Here is a 20639-nt window from a genome sequence, read left to right on the forward strand (position 1 = left end):
GACTAGTGTTTCTTCTAGTTATTCTAGCAATGACACACCATTGAATTTAGTTAAAAAAAAAATATATATATATATGCAGAAGTTCAAGATTACCTGAAGGATGAAGCCAATATGGAAATAAAAGAATTTATCAACCATGCTGAACTATACTTACCAGCTCACTATACTGAGTGATAAGCTAAATGACTTCAATGTCCTTTTAATGGTTATTTATAAAGTTACATCTCATAATATTTCAAAACAAATGTACAACCCTGTGTGACATGCCAAATCTGACCTGGGTTCACTCACTAAGGGCTAGAAACAACTAGCAAGCACACTATTCATAAGACCCTGAAAGCCCTGCTTTCCCAGCCTGCTCAATGGTCAGGCTAAGGGCTCTCAGCCTCACCCAACGTGCCAGCAAGCTGATGGCCAGCTCGAGCCACACCTTGTCAAACTGCCAAGTCAAGTCATTGAACAAGGCATTTACAAAACAGGTTATAATTTGTTCGGATAGTTAAAATAGAACCAGAGGGAAAAGCAACAGGGACCCACTGATGAAGGGGGGAAACACTGGCTCCACAGCTGCTAGGATGGTCAGAAAACACAGTTAGACAAAGCTGACCTTTTAAAGACTTTCTCAACAAACATGCAGCCAGATATTTACTAACAAATAACATGATGCCAAACACACATTACCTCACTGTCACATGTCCTGGTTAAAATCCCAATCTGGAACATAAGGAAAAAAAATTCTTTAGAATAGACTGTTTCCATTTCAAATACAATAGTGTAAGCACATAATATCTTCTCTTCTTGGTTCATACTTTTAAAGAGCACTGGGGCTGGATACTAGAGTATCCCCCTGGGATTGTGTTTTACTACAAAAAAGCAGTACCTGTGGATAGGTAACTGCATTTGCAATTTCTTCCATGAGGCAGTAATGGATAATGATCATCACTATTTCCTCTATCAAAATCCTGTTAGTCATTTTCATCACTGAAACCAACAAACTGGGAAGAAAGAAGAACAGCTTTTGACTTGCCTTGTCATTTCTGTGCTTAAGCAGTAGCCAAGATGGGGACCATGATAACAGAATATTCCAAACAGAGGAAAAAAACAAAATAAAAAAACCCCACAAACCAAAAAAAACCCTCACTGACTGAACATTCAAAAGGAGACAGAAGAAATATATTTTCGATACATGTTATTATGACATCAATAAATATTCATTTCAGATTTAAATCAATGAAAATATAATTTTAGACACATTAAAGTGCTGCCAGGTTTTTAAAGCTTGGTTTTGTGGATTAAGACTTCAAAAACAGATAAATTATGATTACTAGATTCAGGTTACTGTTTATGTGCTTGGGTACAATAACTTAAAAAGGCTATTGGAAACTCAGTTTCAATGGATTCAATGGACACCCAATAAAGTTTTCACAGATTCTAACTAATATCCTCAAGGGTATTACTCTGAACAGTGAGCAGTGGATCAACTGAATGTGTACTAAAGAATGCTCACTCTGGTTTCTCTTCAGATCATATAAATCTTTCATCTTTTACTAAAGAATGTTATGCCCACCAAGCTATGAAGGGTCTTTTATAATTATAAGACTTCTTTTTTTAAAAAAAGAGGAGCCATAATTTTCTACTCACTGGAGGAGCAGCAATTAGTCTTTCCCTTTCAGTTAAAAACTGTGCATGATGACCAGTTGTTTAATTGTATGTATTCAAATATGACTGCTTTGGTATCCTTTCTGCCTCCTCACCCTCACCCACTCGCCCCCATGTTACGGTTCGAGAAGGTGGGACAGCACATAGCTCCTCTGTACAGATGTCTATCCAAGACCATCAAAAACCATGCCCAGAACTGGGGTTCATGGAAAATGTGATAAATGTGGCAATCTTATCTATACCTTAAATGAGAAGGAATAAAAAGAAACTGTGAAAAGCAGAAACACCAAGGAAGACAGAAAACGTCTCTCTTTATCTCTATCGTCTTCAGGTCATTTTTGGCAGGGCTCTGCCATGGGCAGAAGGCCAGAGTGTTCTGTGGTGAGCTCCTTCTCGGCCTCAAGTACTTTTCTCCTGCCTTGGGCTCCTCCTCACTCATGAAGGACACTCATGTTACCTTTCTGTGATGTGCTGCCTGAGCCTCCAGAGACCTTCTCTGTAATCCCACAGCACCTGCACAGGGCTCAGTATGGGATTCTTCTGTGGCCATGGCATCCATTCAAGTCCAAACACTGAGAAGTTTGGTTATGTTTTTTGTTTTTCTAAAACTTTTCTTTTTCTCTCCCTTATATTTTATAATAAAAATTTTCAAATATACAGAAAGTTGCAGGGGGTGAGGGGGAGCATAAAAAAAATCTGCATAGCCACCATCTATACTCAATGAACATTTTGCTACATTTGCTTTGTTTATCTGTATGTATATATTTATTCTGAACAATCTGAAAATAAACTACAGACATTATGATACCTTACCCTAAGTACAGTGGTACTGCAGTACTCATCGTTAATTGGTTCCGAACTCATGACGAGTACCAAGCAAGTGACAGGTGCTGAAACACTTTCTCTTGCAGGGTAGCGTTGTGACTCATACAAGATCTACCAAGCGCCATGAGCCCTGAGCTAGCGCCAAGTGTTGAAACATTTTTTTCTTGTCAAAATGCAACGAGTACAGGGTTTGATGAGTTCTGAAGCCAACAGATACTGAGGTATGATTGTACTTTGGTATTTAGCTCCCAAAAATTAAGATATTCTCCTAAATAATCATACTACCATGATCACACCCTAGGGAAATTAACATTAATTCGAGTTTCCGATATTGTTAAGGTACAGTGAGGTCAGTATATATCTTGAAAATTAAGTTGGTTTGCATATTTTACTATTAGGTATACTCTGAATCAGATGCAAGGTAAATGTGAGAAGGGCCAGGACTTGTTCTTCAATAGCATCAGTGAGCTATTACATAAAGTCACATATCTTAGGATGAAGATGTCAAGTAGCACTAAAGCGCTCCTCAACTTCCTTAAGAAATGCTTGTAAAAATACACTTAATGAGACCTTTCTGATTATAAAGGGGTTTTTTCCCCTTCCTGATTTCTCTTTTCCTAGATTTTCTACTTTTACATTAGGCAGGATATTATAATCAGAAAACTTCTCTCAAGGTAACTTTGAATTCTATATCTCCAAAAGAGATGTCTCTTCACTTTCTAAATCAATTCAATTAAATATAAAGTTGCAAGATGACCTGCCAGTCTATTGCCTTATGAAATAAAATTACCATGATGGGGCTCTGTAGTAACTGTATGTCATAAAGCTTTACGATATCAAGAAATATACCATGTAATTGGTTAAAAATTGTATTTGTGGTCATTTCTATAAAGACCTAACATTTAGCCTTTGGTCAGAAATATAATTCCATTTTATAAATGTTTCTATGGAAAAACAGAATCATCTTAAATTTGACTTGCTATCTCTTTTCCAGGAACACAGCCCTCATGATGGGGAAAGTCTCATGTAAATTCAAAGGGAATTTAATGGAGATGCTTTTTGAAAGGCATCTGCTTACCAGCCTGCTTTTTCTAAAGCACATGGATTGTTCCTGTCATAAAATGACATGTTTGTATAGTTAGTTAACCTAACTAACATTACTTAAATTCCTACCAATTAACATAAAAAAAAAAAAAAAAGACACTTCTTACCAGACTAGTGCTGTGAACTGGCTCCTGCGAGGCTTTAGCTGAGGCTTCTTCCTGGCCCGAAGCATTTGCCATGGAGGGATTTTCCTGCCCAACCGCCTGCCCACTACTTGTACTCTTCAGCTTATCTGCAATCCTCTGGTTTTCTTTCTCCAGCTTGATTTTGGCTAATTGTGCTTCCAACATCCAATGTTCTTTTTCCTGCTCCAGTTTAGAAATCTTCTCTAAACTCTGCTGAACCTTGAAAGCAACAGAGAGTTCTGCACCTTAGAGGATGATGAAGATAAAACTTAGTGGCCAAAATAATACTTTCTAGAATGTAAAACAAAACTATCTCACACAGGCAAAACCAAAAAAGCTTGACCATGGAATAGGGAACGATTTATTCAGCACAATGCAAAAAGCATATCCAATAAAATAAGCAATTGAGCTATAGTAAAATCAAATCTCTATTTATTGAAAGGTATCATTGAGAGAGTAAAAAGGAAAGCCAAAAAGTGGAAGAACAAACATGTATCCAGTAGAGGACTAATATCCAGAACATATAAAAGCATTCTACAAATCAAGAAAAAGATAGACAACAGAGAAATAAAAAAAAGAAAAAAAGGACTGAATAGACACTTGAACAAGATTATAAACATTAAAAAGAAGGTGCTCAATGTCACCTTCACTATTTATCAAGGAAAAGCAATTCAAAATAACCCAAATGACTAAATTAAAAAAAACAAAACAGGTGAAGAGATTAAAAAGTACAAATTGGCTATTACAGAATAATCATAGAGATATAAATTATAGCATAAGGAATATAGTCAAGAATATTGCAGTAACTATGTACAAGGCCAGGTGGGTAGTTGAGATATCAGGGGACCACTTTATAAAGTATATGATTATCTAACCACTATGCTGTACATTTGAAATTAATATAGAATAATACTGAATGTAAACTGTAATAGAAAAAAACAGAAAATAGAAAGGTGGGCATGTTTGTGGAGTAATTATAATAATCATAGTATAGTGCTGAGAGGAGTAGAATTTGGGACAAATGCTGGAAAACTGTTTGGCAGGAGGATCTTTTAAAACTGAGCATACAATATCCTATGACCCAATAATTCCTCTTCCAGGTATATACTCAATAGAATTGCATACATGCTTACCAAAAGACATGTATGATAGACAAACACTTAAACTACACAAATACTCATAAGCAGTAAGAATAAGTAAATAATGTACACTTATACAATAAAATGCTCAACAGCAATGAAAATGAACAGATTACAACTATATATAATACAGATGAATATTATAAATGCAATGTTCAATGAAAAAAGCCAGACCTGAAAGAGTATACACTGCATAATCTCATTTAATAAAAAGTTCAGTATCAGGCAACAAACCTCATCTCGGGTGTTAGAATGCAGGATAATGGTTTTCTTTGGGGGAGAGGACAAGAACAACTGCAAAGGGGCATGAGGAAGGCTTCTGGGATCCTAGTAACTGGTTACACGAATTCATTAGATATCATATATTAATGATTTGTATACTTTTCTTTAAGTACATTACACTTCAATAAGTTTAAAAAGCTAATTTTCTCAGAGTAAATAAAGGCCTGAGAAACACATAAAGTAAAATCTTATAGTGAATTTCAAAAGCTTTACCAACTATCACGGTTGAGCAATCACTGAGGACCAGGCACTATTTCTGGTACTTTCCTCCCGTTATCCCACCGAGGCCTCCTAACAGTCCTACAGTTCTCATTTCTCAAAGAGATCTAAAGCTCCCAGCAGCTGAACCACCTGCTAAGCTAACAAATGGCAGAGCCCAGATTTGGGACCCCATCTGTCTAGCTCACAAGTCTGAGTCTTTTCACTATATCACACTGCCTCCCATTGGCTCAATTAATCCTTACAAGACCTTGAAAGGAAGATATTATCCTCTCTTTAGAGAGGCAGGAAGTGAGACCCAGAGTATTTATCACACTAGCCTGCAGCTGGTCAATGGCAGAGGGAGGAAAGCAATAGCTTTGAAGTCAGACAGTTCTGCCACTTATTAGCTACTTTGGGTAAAAGCTGCTTCCCTTCTTTGAGCCTTACTTTCTTCACATAAAAATAAGAAAAAAATCCAAAATCATTTTTTTAGCTATTCCACATGTTGTTATTGTTTGTCTCAGGAATTCTGTTTTTCAGAAATTATTCTGTGGATGCAATTTTTAGTTCCAACATCACAGCATACTAATAATGAAAAGATAAGTGATTACGTGTCTGTGTTTGGGTCAAATGAAAATAAGGTCAGCATAGACAAAATATTGTCTCAGGTTAATGTATTTGTGGTAAATTAAACATTTCCAAAACTAAAAGCTAGCCAGTGTTAAAGTGAATACATCTCTGACAAAAACTAAATTAGTATCAGTTTGTACCAACTTGTATAAAGAGAGTGCCCTCCTACCTATTGCCCCTAAATTCAAGTAACCAACTGAATATTAACATTTTTTCATTCCTGCTCATTTAAGAAATAAAATAACTGAGTCTCTAGCCCCTCCCCCCTGGCCTTGTTATTCCAGATATTGAAATCTAGTGCCTAACGAAAGAATTAGTCATCAAGGCCAAAGTGTGTTGATATTACTTTACTGGCAATTATAACATGAATTGAATCAAGAGGACTTTAAATTTAGAATACAAAGAAATGTTTTTCAATGAATTATGCTTATGGTCACTTTTCAGCATGGGTTAAACAATTAACTTTACATGTTTATTTATATAGTCTTTTAAATCACCCTATGTACATTAAAAGCCTTTTCCTGGGGGCTTAACATATATGCTCTTAACAAGTACCATGATTTTCCAGGTGCCATACCTGTTGAGCAAGGCCTTCCCGACTCTCAGTAGAGCTGAGAAGGACCCGGCGGTTCGCCAGTGCTTCTTCATAAGGCACAGACTCCGAGAGGGGCTATGGGAAAAGCATCATAAAAATTAAAGAAAAGATTGTATCATCTTCCCGATCCTATGTATACAAATTAGAATGCTAAAAAGGATTTGATAATAAATTCAGTTATATGCCAAAATAGACTATTTCTGTTAATACATTTGAAAAAAAACTTCATAAGAAAACAAAAATAATGAAGATGAACTTGTCATCCAAATGACAAGCTACACTAATTAAAAACATACTGACTTGCACCAAAGTAGAGAGATAGAGGAACAGAATAGAAAATCTAGAAACAGACAAAAGCACATACAAAAATGTATAATGTGACAAATGTTGCATTTTTCAGTCAATGGAGAAAAGTACCCTGGATAAATGGTATAAGAACAAGCAGCCAGTAACAGAAAAATTAATATTTAGATCCCTATTTTTACACCTTTTTCAGAATAAATAAATTCAAGAGGGATTAACAATCTCAAGCTAAAAATTTAGACCACAAAAATACTGGGAAAAAATATGTGACCATGTCTGTAATTTCTGGAAGTGCCTCAACTTTCCAAGATTCCCCTGAGAATCACCACCAATAAGTGAAAGACTGGTTTGATGATATAAAAATTAAAACTTCTATTTTGGAAATTCACTACAGCACTGTACACCACTACAGTGTGTTTCCCTCAGTTGTAGTGGTGTACATTGGTGTAGAGGTGTACATTTTCTGATAAAGATACCCACTGTTTTATGAGGGAAAAACAGATTCTAAAACAGTATATGTACCCACATACAATGCTTTTTATAGCATGTGTGCCTGTCTGTGTGTGTGTGTGTGTGTGTGTGTGCATACATGCATTACATTTTTTTGGGGGGGATGCAGATATACTCCTACAAAGTTAAGAATAGCTAGCTTTGGGTGGTAGCATTTGGGATGACCATAACTGTCTCCTTCATGTTCTGGTGCTGTATCTTCTGGTTTCTTTTTGCAATGATTGTGTATTCTTACTATATTTAGATAAAAACTATATATATATATATATATATATATATATATGTATACCTCTAAGTATAAGTTGTCCTTTAATGCCTTTACAGTATTTTATTCTCTAAATGTGTAATAATTTAATTAACTAATCCATTTCTAGTGAATTTTTAGATTGTTTCATTCATATATATATATATATAATCCCCCCTCCCCGTTTCTACAAGTTAAAGATTTTCTGAAGTTTGACACTCATTGGCTGCCTGGCTGCCTCACCCTAAACAGTTTACCAAGCACTGGGGACAGGAGTCCAGCATGACCTATATCATATGTTAGGTGAGGTTTGGGTCTCTATCACCGCCTCCTCTCCAAGGAACCCCAATACCCACCTACCACCCACGCCTCAAAATTGGGTAAAACCTAAATAATATGAATCGTGGAAAAATTCTTGCCATTTTCTAAATTACTCCTGGTTTTTCCTCTGATTTAAATGTTAACAGAAGTTCACAAACCTTTCGCAAAGCCTTCATATAGGCAGCAGCTTTTTTCTTGTACTGTAACATGCATTCGGCTGAAAGAGGACTAATGAATCCACTTGCTGCCTTAGGCCCATAGCTCAGTGAAGCAATGAAGTAGTCCACATTGTTGCTGAAGAAAGAGGCAATCTAAATGAAGTGTGACAAGAAGACAGATTTTGTTTTCCAATAATATATCTAAAATATATATCTAATGGCTTTTAAAGCAAAGTTAAAGATACTGAGAATGGAAATGAAATTCCAGCACCTGCCCAAAGCCCACATTTATTTATTTGAGAATGCCTAGGCAATGATTTATAATAAAAAGACAATGCCAGTATAAATATTCAGAATATACTTCTGACAGGTCTTAATTTAGACAGTTTTTATTCTTCCTGAAAACCAAAACTGTTTCTGATGTATTCAGAATATTCCTAGATGATGTTCATGAGCTCTTGACCTCATTAATTCTGCCACTGCTCTCAAAATACACATATTTGGGTTATATAGTCCATACGAATTTTAACTTTAAATGTTTCAAATTCCAACATAAGATATGGCATAGGCATCTTGACTATGCAAACTCTACTTAAATTCAATTCTGTAAAGCTCAACCTGTATGTCACAAATATACTGGGTTGGCCAAAAAAGTCTGTTATGTTTTTTCCTTACGATGGCTCTGGTAGTGCTTAGTTGTCTTCAGCCTCATTCTAAACAATTTTGTTAGATTGTATGTACTATGACAGCTGTCATATCAATGTGCATTTAGAAAAAATTATCAAAATTGGTGAATTTTTGTGTAGCCATTTTAATATTGAAGACAGAAGAAGATATGCAACATTTTTGGTGTATTATGCTTTACTATTTCAAGAAAGGTAAAAATGCAACTGAAATGCAAAAAAAGATTTGTACAGTATATGGAGAAGGTGTTGTGACTGATCAAATGTGTCAAAAGTAGTTTGAGAAGTTTCTTGATACTACTGATATTTTAGCCAAATAATTCTTTGCTGTGGGGTGGTCTTACGCATTAGATGTTAAGCAACGCCCCTGACCTCTATCTACTAAAAGCCAATAGCAGGAGATAGCCAACATATTCACAATATCCAAATCAATAAAGTTATTGGTGAAAATGAAAATCATGTCTTTTATTTTACGGAAATGATGTAACGAACTTTTTGGCCAACCCAATAATAGAAAAGACTGAAAATTAATGCTTGTTGTTTTCTGATTTAACCTTTATTAAATCTACATAAGCAGCCACGAAGATCCATAACTGTACTTTGCTGAGCCATGATTTGGAGTCTACAGTAATATATGAAATGGTGGTATAAATAAAAATGTCTAAGAAAGTACTTAGGCCCTGGCTGGTGTGGCTCAGTGGATTGAGCGCCAGCATGGGAACCAAAGGGTCGCCCGTTCCATCCCAGTCTCAGGCACATGCCTGGGTTGCAGGCCAGGTCCCCAGTAACAGGCGTGCGAGAGGTAACCACACATTGATGTTTCCCTCTTTCTCCCTCCCTCCCCCTCTCTAAAAATAGATGAATGAAATGTTTAAAAAAAAAAAAAAGGAAAAGTAATTAGCCAGAAAAAGCAGTCTTAGAGACCTTAAAGAGTATTCTACTTTGGTAGGTAAAAAAATGTGACTTATGAAACAGTATCCTACATTGGCAAAAATTGCTCAAAAAGTAGGCAATTAATTACTAGTGGTCTGAAAAGTTATATTTTTCGTTAATACTTTACTTTGTCAAATGAAATTCTGTTAGGTAGTATTCAAGAAAATGAGGATCTAGAACTCTTGAGCTATACATTCGTTATATATGACATGGACAATCATATACCCAGTGTTTGAATTTAGGTCATGTTAGTATACAGTGAAGTTTATTTTCTTTCCTCTTTCTAATATGTCTACATTTTCCAAATGTACTTTCATATGCATGTTATACTTTCCTACTGGGTTTTTTAAAATTACAAAAAATAAAATTTATTTAAAAATATCTAAGTATTAAGCTACCGCTAACATTAGTTCAGACCCTTATTTTAGTTAAAAACCATTTACAAAAAGTTTAGACTGAAGATCAAATACCTTAAGACAATATTTTAAGGTTTCAGGCAGAGCTAATCTAAAATAAATTATGAGTATACAGTATTTTAATATTCCAGAGTTCTCATAAATAGTGGCAAATGCAGAGACTCCAGTAAAATGCAAACATTCTCTTTTTCTGGAATTTGTCTTAATTGAATCAAAGTTAGAATTATCCTCAGAAAGCTTCTTTAGGAATGCCTGTAGATAAAAGCATTGAAGAGGAAGCAGTGGGTATGGTTTTCTGGCTAAGAAATCCTGCAGGCGATCTGTGAATTGACAGAAACTAACAAAAACACCTTTTAATTATGCCCCAAACTATAGCAAACTGACACAAAGGCCAGTTTAGTCTGTCTGGGAAAGACAACACTGAATATTTGACATAATCTATGATCATTTCTGATTAACTTAAACCACTGGAAAATATTTGTTTCTATTATGGTCATCCTGTCAGAAAAATAATGGTATAAAACATGGATAGAAATTAACCTTTCCTTGAGAAATTATGTTGAGTCTGTTGAAATAAATGGGCTAAGATAGTCCTGAATATAGTCTTTTCAGTTTTATACATATAGGCAATTCTCAGAGAAATTTTAACCTCTAAAGGCAGTGATGATAACCAAATGAACATGCATTCTTGGAATGTGACTTCGGCTGAAACTAGATATCCAAAATAACATGAGTTTTAAAGAAACTACACTTTTGTCATTTGATAATAATAATAAAGTACTTAATGTTCCAAATGATCATTATCCAATATTAAGAGTTTAATGAAAAGACATATGTTAAAGGCACTTTAAAAGTACTTGTTATGGCGCAAAACCACACAGGTAGCATTACCACAAATATTACCAAAACACACACAAAAAAACTTGGAGAAAAAAAACAAAATCTTAACAGATCTTTTTTCTCTTTTTGTATCCCAATTTCTAAATAGCAGACCTTTAATATATACAAGGATATATACTGAGACCATCTAGAATCTTCAAACCATCAAATAACTCATTAAAACAAGAGTTGACTGATCCCCTTACTCATCACTAATGCTTAACAGCAACTACCACATTGTTTTAAATACTGGGCAGGAAGAAGGAAAAAGGAGTCAACTTTACAGAAAGCCTGATATTCCAAAATCCTTTCACAGATCAATTTTCCTATATCATTCAAGGAAGAAAACAAAAGAGCATATTTAAAAATTGAATTTAATGTCAATATAAACCAGAGAAAAATTACCTTTCCTGCTCCATTTGTTAATGCCACTACTGATGATAGGATACAGTCATTCGTTGTTATGAGCTTCTGTGTGGCTATTGGAAGTTCATGCTCTATTGTAGCTTTTTGACTATAATGTTTGGAAATATCTGTAAAAGCAATTGAATGAAAACTCATTACTACCTAAACACAAGTGGCATATAAATAACCAGCCTGTTAACTTCTCATATCTATTCTTAAAAATTTATTCAAAAAATAGTCCTAAATTTCAAGATTGTACTGATTATCAATTAGGTCACAAATACACATGCAAAGAATAGAGAGAAGTGAGGGTCTCCTAATATTATCCTGGCGTCTCTATGATAGCCACCAGCTTGTAGGCCCCTCATCTGAATGTTAGCCTTTAATCTAGTGTTGAATAAATAACCCTGACCAGTACTTACCAGTTAAAAACCCTGACTGATAGTCCAGTAGGCACAAATGAGAATTTATCTTGTACTTACATAAGCAAACCATGAGGCTGGAACAAAACAGCCAACAGAGGCAAAATGTCCCACAACCCTTAATGGACCTTAGCTAGTTAGCTAGTACACACTCTAAAAATGAGAAATGTCTACACAGCCAAATAAGGATTAGATACTCCAGAGTCTGGCTTCACATGCTATTGCCTCCAGTCCAAGAATATCACAACCAAGGTCTGTGGTTAGAAAAGCAGAGCAGAAAGGCTTAGGTATAAACAAGTTCAGACAAATTACAGTAGGTGAAACTGACAAATGGCTAAGCTTGGGGTTTTCTGGGTCTTGGAGAAATAATTTTGTCTTGGAAGTGAAAACAGGAGAATTATTAAGACACTGATTTACAAGGAAGGATAATTATATTTTTATATAATAAAGCATTTATCATACAGCCTTCTTTGAATATTTTTAGAGTATTTTCATTACACGGCATTATCATTACGAACAAAGCTAAAAATAAATAACACACCCTGAAAATTAACTTTCATAGCAGGTATATATGCAGAGAATTTCATTTACTGAGAATCCAGAAATTCAGCTGATTTTAGACAGTAAATAATTAAGAGGAAATAAGAATATTTAGAAAAAAATGGTATTTGAGATCTAACCTATGGTTCTATTTTCATACCAAATTACTGTAAATTTTATGATTAAGATTATTTTTGCTAAAAGTTTAAAACTAGGGTATTATTTTATTTATATAAACATACATTTTTAATTTAATATAGTTTTATTTTAAAATTATATTTTATTGTTTATGCTATTACAGTTGTCCCAATTTTTCCCTCTTTGCCCCCCTACATCCAGCACCACCCCCACTCTCTCAGGTGATCCCGACACCATTGTTCATGTACATGGGTTATGCGTATAAGTTCTTTGGCCGCTCCCTTTCCTATACTGTATTTTATATCCTCATGACTATTTTGCAACGACCAATTTGTACTTCTTAATCCCTTTGCCTTTTCATCCATGTCCCAGAGCCCCTCCTCTGGCAACCATCAAAACACTTTCTGTATGTATGCTTCTGCTTCTGTTCTGCTTGTTTGCTTAGTTTGTTTTTTTTTAGATTCAATTATTGATAAGTATTTATCGCCATTTTATTCTTCAAAGTTTTGATCTTTTTTAAATTAAGTCCCTTTAACATGTCATATAATAATGGTTTGGTGGCGACAAACTCCTTTAGTTTTTCTCTTGTCTGGGAAGCTCTTCATTTGCACTTTGATTCTAAATGATAATCTTGCTGGGTAGAGTAATCTTAGTTGTAGTTCCTTGCTTTTCATCACTTTGAATATTTCTTGACAATTCCTTCTATCTTGCAAAGTTTCTTTTGAGAAATCAGCCAACAGTCTTATGGGAACTCCTTTGTAGGTAGCTCTCTGCTTTTCTCTCTTTATCTTTAACCTTTTGCATTTTATTTATCATGTGTCTTGGTGTGGGCCTCTTTGCATTCATCTTGTTTGGGACTCTCTGTGCTTCCAAGATTTGCATGTCTATTTCCTTCACCAAATTAGGGAAGTTTTCTTTCTTTCTTTTGTTTTTAAATAGATTTCCAATTTCTTGTTCTTTCTCTTCTCCTTCAAACACCCCTAGGATACAAATGTTGGTGCATCTGAAGTTGTCCCTAAGGGTTCTTACACTATCATCGTTTTGTTTTTGTTTTTTAATTCTTTTTTCTTCTTGTTCTGATTGGTTGTTTTTTGCTTCCTTATGTTCCAAATCATTTATTTGATTCTCCATTTCATCCACTCTACTGTTAATTCCCTGTAAATTTTCTTTATTTCATTGGTGTATCCTTGTTTCTGTCTGGGTCTTTTTTATGCTGTTGAGGTCTTCACTAAGTTCCTTGAGCATCCTTATAACCGGAGTTTTGAACTCTGCATCTAGTAGATTGCTTCTCTCCATTTTGTTTAGTTCTTTTTCTGGAGTTTTGTTCTGTTCTTTCATTTGGGCCCTGCTTCTTTTTATTTTTCATTTTTTTATTGTTTGGGCCCTGTTTCTTTGTCTGCTCATTTTGGCAGCCTCCCTGTGTTTGTTTCTATGTATTAGGTAGAGCTGCAACGACTCCCTCTCTTGGTAGCATGACCTAATATAGTAAATGTCCTGTAGGGTTCAGTGGCACAGCCTCCCCTATCACCCAAGCTGGGGATTCGAGGTGCACCCTTCCATGTGGGCTGAGTACACCCTCCTCTTGTAGTTGAGACTTCATTGCTTTTGGCAGGTCAACAGGAGGGATTTACCCAGACCAGTCAGCTGCAAGTCAGCTGTCTGTGACTACTGACCACCAAGCTCCACCCTCTGTGGTAGATCAGTTGTGTCGGGGCCTACTCCACAGTATAGGACTTACTTCAGCAGGGCTCTGGGGAACACTGAGTCAGCCCCTAAGCGTGTCATTTGTGGACGTTGTTGGGTAGTGGTGGTCCAATGTGGCCTGCAGCTGTCCACTGTGTGTGCCGGTTCTGGGGTTCCCCAGGAGTTGCAGGCCAAGGTCAGCCACTGCCTGCATTCTATCTGGGGCCACTTGGCATAAGCTATAAAGTGATCTGCAGATGGCTGCTACTTGTGCTAGGCTGGGAGGTACCTAAATGTGGCCAGGCTGAGAGCCTGGGGCCACTTAGCAAAAGGTATGGGGGCCCGCTGAAGCCAGCTGCTGCTTGTTTGAGAGGATTTATGAAGATCTGAAGCATGAGACAAGACAAGCCATTTGTATGGAAAAGCCACTGTGGACAGCTTGGGTAAGCCCATTAGTTGGGTTGGCAGAGCCTCAGGGAATCACTACAACGGAGCAAATAATGCAAGCCAGGTTGATGGAGTCTCAGATATGGTGCCTGCTGCTCTGTTGCTCTGTGGGCAGAGGGCTCAGAAAAGGAACAATGGCCTCTCCCAGCAGTTCTGTCTGGGAGAAAGCTGTCCCCCAGCTCTTGCCCTGATGCCAAGCACTTCAGTTCCTTCCCGTATGCCATTGGTGCCTTTCATGCTGCTGCCCCGTTGCTGGAGCTCAGAGAGAGTGAGTCTGAGTAACTCCGTGAGTGGGCCCTTTAAGAGGAACTGCTTGGAAATCCAGCAGTTTCTTCCACCAGCTCAATCCCCACTGGTTTTTACAGCCAGTAGTTATGGGGACTTAACTTTCTGGCGTGGAATTCTGGGCTACAGGGCCTAGCATGTGGCTGGGACCCCTTGCTTCCAAGATATCCCTCCCAACTTTTATCCACATAGGTGTGGGACCATCCCCATGTTTCTGCCTATCCTACCAGTCTGGATGAATGTGCTTTCTTTTTTAATTCCATAGTTGTGGGAGTTCTACTCAGCTTGATTTCTGATAGTTCTGAGTGATGGATGTTGTATAGTTCAGTTGTAATTTTGATATGGTTGTGTGAGGAGGCAAGGCGTGTTTACCTAGGCTGCCATCTTGGAGAATCTCCCTCATTTAATATAGTTTTAGACTTACAGAAAAGGTACAGGCAGTTTTCTCTATTGTTAACATCTTACGTTACTAGAGTATAGTTGTCACAGCAAAGGAACCAACTAACTGGTACATTACTATTATGTTTAACATATTTTTAAAAATAAACAATTATTTTCTATATATTCATAAGATATCCAAGTGAATAAAAATTCTACTGGAATGCCAAACAGTTTTTGTATACTGAACTTGCTAACTTTAACACAGACATTTTCTTTCTATACATCACAGAAAGATTCATTTAACATTTTACAGGAAATATACAATGCTATAATACAACCTGGCTGGTAGGCAATCCTGGTCGATTGGCAGGTGACTGAGATACTTAGGAAAGACGTACAATACTTAGAACACTTATGTGGCCTCTACTGGATCAATGCTACCACAGTTTGACAACAATTCTCCCAATCCAATTGTTTACTTTTTATTCAGTCCAAATATTTTAAATATTTAGGGTGTTCCTTGACATTAAATTTTAACTCTAAAAGAACAAAGAAATCATTTGACCTATACCAGAGATTTATTTTTCTTTTATGTTTCCTATGAGACTACCTGCTTTAGACCTGAGATTAAAGATGAACAGTTCTCACTTAGAATGGCCCTTTTTAAAAGTTTAATTCACTATTTTAATCCACACAGGATACACTTTTTAATTAACTTTTCTCTCTCTTTTTGCAGCCTGCCTGCCTGCCTTCCTTCTTTCCTTCCAACTTGGATCAAGCAACAACTCGGGGCAAAGCAGGAAGGAAGAGGTTTGAAAAACAAGAGTTATCTTAAACACAAAGCTTCTTCTCTTAAAGCCAGTTAATGCTCACCACGAGTTTTTATGAGAGATACACAATAGTCTCCCAAACAAGGTAAAAAGAACTGAACTATAAACCTAACAACTGGACCCCATAATCTTGTCAACCATCCTTCTTGTTTCCCAATATTCTCTCTTTATATTATGTTCACTTTCAAGGACAGAAACAAATGGAGGCACAAAGAGGTCTTAAAGAGCCTCTGATTCTCCCATAATCTATATTAGCTCATGCCAAGTAATAACAGTAACATTCTTGGATTTGGACTACTTGGTACCTTCTCAGTTTTATGTATTATATGAACAAGACTATTTAAAAAACCTTGAATATTAGAGATTAATTAAGATAGAAATAGAAATAAAATCAAGATTTTTTATTGTAAATAAAGCTTTAAGACCCCTCTCATTGGATAGCTACCTTCCACTGTTCTAGTCCCTCATTTATAGGAATGCTGGAGGAAATAACTAGCAGAAACAAATCATAATATCAGCATAGGAAAATTTAGAAAAAAAACCAACAAAACCCTAGCCACAGAGCCACTTGTGGTTTCAGTGGCCTAATTCTGGGTTCAGTAGAATTCTTGAACACAGGACTACAGCTAAATCTGAGCTTCCCAAACCAAAGCTGCACAAGAAAAAGGGACCGGTCCTTTAGGTTTTCTACAAACCAGACTAGGTTCTGCAGGATTGGGCTGACTACCCACAGTTGCCACGAAGGCTGTCTATTCAAGCTCCGTTTCCTGCATCTAGGGCCAGCTCCAGAAGTAGGGTGACTTTTAAAGTTCCTTATAACTGAAAACAAGCCATAGGAAGGACTATTCTCCACACTAAATGGTAAGGTGGTACTGGATGATACAGTGGAGACTAAGAATGATGGCCAGTGTCACAGCTTATAAGCCAATCTATAGAAGGGTTCCAAACATACCCATTTTATGCATGCTAACTAACACAATGTTAAGTTTTAAAAAATTATTTTCTGTAAAACTAGCAATTGGTCACTGGTTGTTAACTAAACACCACAATGAATAATCTAGGCACCTGGGCTATTTCCAATAGTCCTTAATAATTGCTTCCTCCCTCTTCACCTTTCCCTACCCCCAACAGTCTACAAAATGAACAGAAAAAAGAAAAAAACCTAGAAGTCACACAGTTGCACGTTAAAAATTTTCAGGACTCTGAAGAAGTATATGAAATGCTTTTCAGCAGACTATAGACAGAAGCATGCAAGCAAATGAAAAGTGACCAAAGCTTAAAAAAAGAAATTCATTTCTTAAGGCTCTGCTGAACAAAATAGGACTTGATATGGGCACTTTACACATAAAAGTGCACAGGTTGGTGCATTCTTTCTGTGAACTTTAAACCTTGGTTTCCTCAATTCCTTCATGCATGGGCTCTAACAAGTGCAATGTATTTTGCTAAATGCCTCTGAATAGCATGTCTGGTTTGATAAAATTCACACACCTGCCTAAGTCAGTGTAACGTATTTTTGGCTAAAGTGCTGTGCACAAGGGTTTCTCTTCAACACTTTGTTTACCTTCAGAAATGAAGCAGATGGGAAAAGCAGAAGGCAGTGAGCTATGCACTTCAATGTAAGCCAAATGCGACTAAGCCTCTATCTGGGGTCTATTAGCCTCGGCAGTATTTGTTTAAATCTCATTCAGGCAGATCTGAGAAAGTGGGATGAAGGTTTTAAGCTTATTTATGTTCTTTTTCAAGACTCACCTTTCATGACATCATGAAATCCATGCAGAGCAGCACCAACATTTGTTAAGATGGAACTGTAGTTTGTCCGAAGGAGTCCATCTGGCTCTGTACCTAGGAAACCAAAATCACAAACCTAAGCATTTTCTCAGAAGACTTGGCCTGAAAAAATTGACAGCCCACCATCTCCCTCTACTTTAGGGAAAAGAAAGAATGAAGACTGTGATATGTTGAAAACAATGGCTCTTAAAAATCATTGCAGACATATTCAGACATAAAAGTGATAAATATAAACACATCCAAATGATCTCCATCCCCGATGTCTACAAATATTTTTAATGATTAAGAATCAAAATTAAATTGCTAAGCAGAATTATATCATGATTCTTTTGGAAATAAAAGTCTTTGTGAATTTTCACCTTGCTACTATTTAACACATTTTTCATTTTATTATTTCCCTGCACATTACTTTTTGATAAGCATCACTAAAAACACTATTATTCAAATATCACAGAGTTCCACTTCTGGATGACAAAATGAACAGCTAGCTGTACAGATCCACTCTCCAGCACAACTGGAGAAAATTATTTAAAAAGCAACCATTTAAAACTCTGGAAATGGTCCTAAAAACATACAGCAAATGAGGAAACATTTACTCAAGAAAATCTATAATTATAAATGCATAAGAACAATGAGAGTCTGTCATATGTGAACCAAGACCCACTCCCTTCCCTCCTCCATCCCTCCCTCCCTCTACCAGCTCATAAAGTAGAAACCCCACTCCAGACGGGTACAGCCAAGAATACAGGACTCCCTTTCCCTAACTCCAAGCTGGAGAATTGCAGCTCTCATCTTGGCCCCAGGTACCTGTTGCTGAGCAAAACTGAGAGATGGGAGTTCCCTTCTTTCACAGCCCAGATTAATGAGATGCAGGCTCCACCTGGGCACAGTGCTGCTGAGAATCTGGGGCCCTGGTCACCTGTGCCCAGCTCAGCAATGGGAGTTCCATGCCGTAAGAGGCAAGCCAAGGAGACTTGGAACTGCTGCCCTACCCCCTCTACCAAGTGCTCAGCTACTAAATGCAGGGTGTCACTCTGAGAGAAGGACATCCCTGTTCCTTCGCCCAGCACCAGAACCATGGCTCAGAGATTTAGCCCAAATGGGAAGCAGGCCTTCAAACAGAAAGCTCTAAATCTCTTCTGAAGAACTGACTTAATTTGCAAGAGTGTGGCGGGGTTCATGCCTAAGGATACGTGCTCAAAAAGTGAAGCTGGCAGCAAAAGCAATTAAGAGGAAATTGGTAATTCATTAAAGATACAAGCTAAGCTTTAGGCTGGTTGGTTTACCGGACAGAACCGGAGAAAGGGACAGCTAAGAGCTCTCCTGGGTTCAGAACAAATTTCAAACACTATCTCAAAAGTTATACCGACTAGGTCTATAAGTAACTATACCTACAAAGGAGCCCAAATTTAATTAGACCAGTCTTTGGGAGCAATTTATGCTCCACAAGGCATTGTTGAAAACAAGAGAGCCATTAGCCAGAAATCCATGGAGCTTAAACCTGTGGTGGTTATGGAAGGAGGCAATGAAAGGGAGTCCTGTCAAAACCACTGTCCTCCCAGGGTGACTCCATGTGTGTCCAAGTGTGAGCCTACTGAGAAGCAAATCAGGGTGCAAAAATTATACTCTGAAAACTACAAAATAATGTTGAAAAAATTAAAGAAAACCTATATAGATTAAAAAAAAATACCATGTTCATGGATCAGAAAAGATCAGAAAACAACACTGTTAAGATGGCAACTCCACGTTAGTTTCCTAGGGCTGCTGTAACCAAGTACCGCAAATGGAGAGGCTTAAAACAACAGAAATTCATTGTCTCGCAGTGTTGACAGTCCCATACTCCCCCCAAAGTATGGGCCTAGAGAGGAATCCTTCTTTATCTCTTCCAGATTCTGTTGGTTCCAAATGTTCCCTGACTTGTGGTAGGATAACTCCAACCCCTGTTTCTTCCCTAATGGCTTTCTCCCCTGTGTCTCCATCTTTCTTCAAAGGTCTCCTTAAAAGGACATCAGTCATTGGACTGGGAGGACTCTTCCTAAGCTATTATGACCTCAACTTGATTACATCTGCAGAGATCCTATTACCAAATACGGTCCCACACACAGGTCCTGGAAGTTAGAACTTCAGATATCTTTTTGAGAGACACAGTATAACCCAAAAATCTCTGCAAAGTGATCTACAGGTTCAACGCAATCCTTATCAGAATCCCAGCTGACTTCTTTGTAAAAACTGACAAGCTGATTTTAAAATTCATATGGAGCTGCAAGGGACTCATAACAGTCAAGACAATCTTGAAAAAGAAGAACAAAGTAGGGCTCCTCTCACTTCTGATCTCGAAACTTACCACACAGCAACAGTCATCAAGACAGTGTGGTACCAGCATAGGATAGATAGAAATCAATGAATTAGACCAGAAATAAATCAATACATCTGTGGTCAACTGAGCCTTACCAAGGGTGCTAGGACCATTCAATAGGAAAAGAATAGTCTTTTTAATTAATGGTGCTGACACAAGCAGATGGCCACATGCAAAAGGTAAGTTGTACCCCTACCTCTCACCATATACAAAAATTAACTCAAATGGATCAAAGACCTAAATGTAAAAGCTAAAACTATAAAACTCTGAAGAAAACAGGGGGTAAGTCTTCAGGACCTCAGATCTGACAACGGGTTCTTAGATATGATAACACAAGCACAAGCAACAAAGAGTAAA

General features: G+C 37.0%; 1 protein-coding gene across 1 annotated transcript in view; it reads right to left on the minus strand.

Moving 5' to 3' along the window:
* PPP1R21 (protein phosphatase 1 regulatory subunit 21) overlaps positions 1-20639 on the minus strand; it is a 56066-nt gene that overhangs the window by 8127 nt on the left and 27300 nt on the right. Inside the window, exons 13-18 of the mRNA XM_054575471.1 lie at positions 17888-17980; positions 11413-11540; positions 8097-8249; positions 6543-6635; positions 3696-3932; positions 682-714 (exon numbers count right to left, since the gene is read on the minus strand). Of these exons, the coding sequence (XP_054431446.1) occupies positions 682-714; positions 3696-3932; positions 6543-6635; positions 8097-8249; positions 11413-11540; positions 17888-17980 (737 nt within the window). The remainder of the gene's footprint in view (positions 1-681; positions 715-3695; positions 3933-6542; positions 6636-8096; positions 8250-11412; positions 11541-17887; positions 17981-20639) is intronic.

The sequence above is a fragment of the Pteronotus mesoamericanus genome, unplaced genomic scaffold (assembly GCF_021234165.1).
Source record: "Pteronotus mesoamericanus isolate MK-2021 breed Mesoamerican mustached bat unplaced genomic scaffold, CSHL_Meso_final contig_291, whole genome shotgun sequence".
NCBI classification, from domain to species: Eukaryota; Metazoa; Chordata; class Mammalia; order Chiroptera; family Mormoopidae; genus Pteronotus; species Pteronotus mesoamericanus.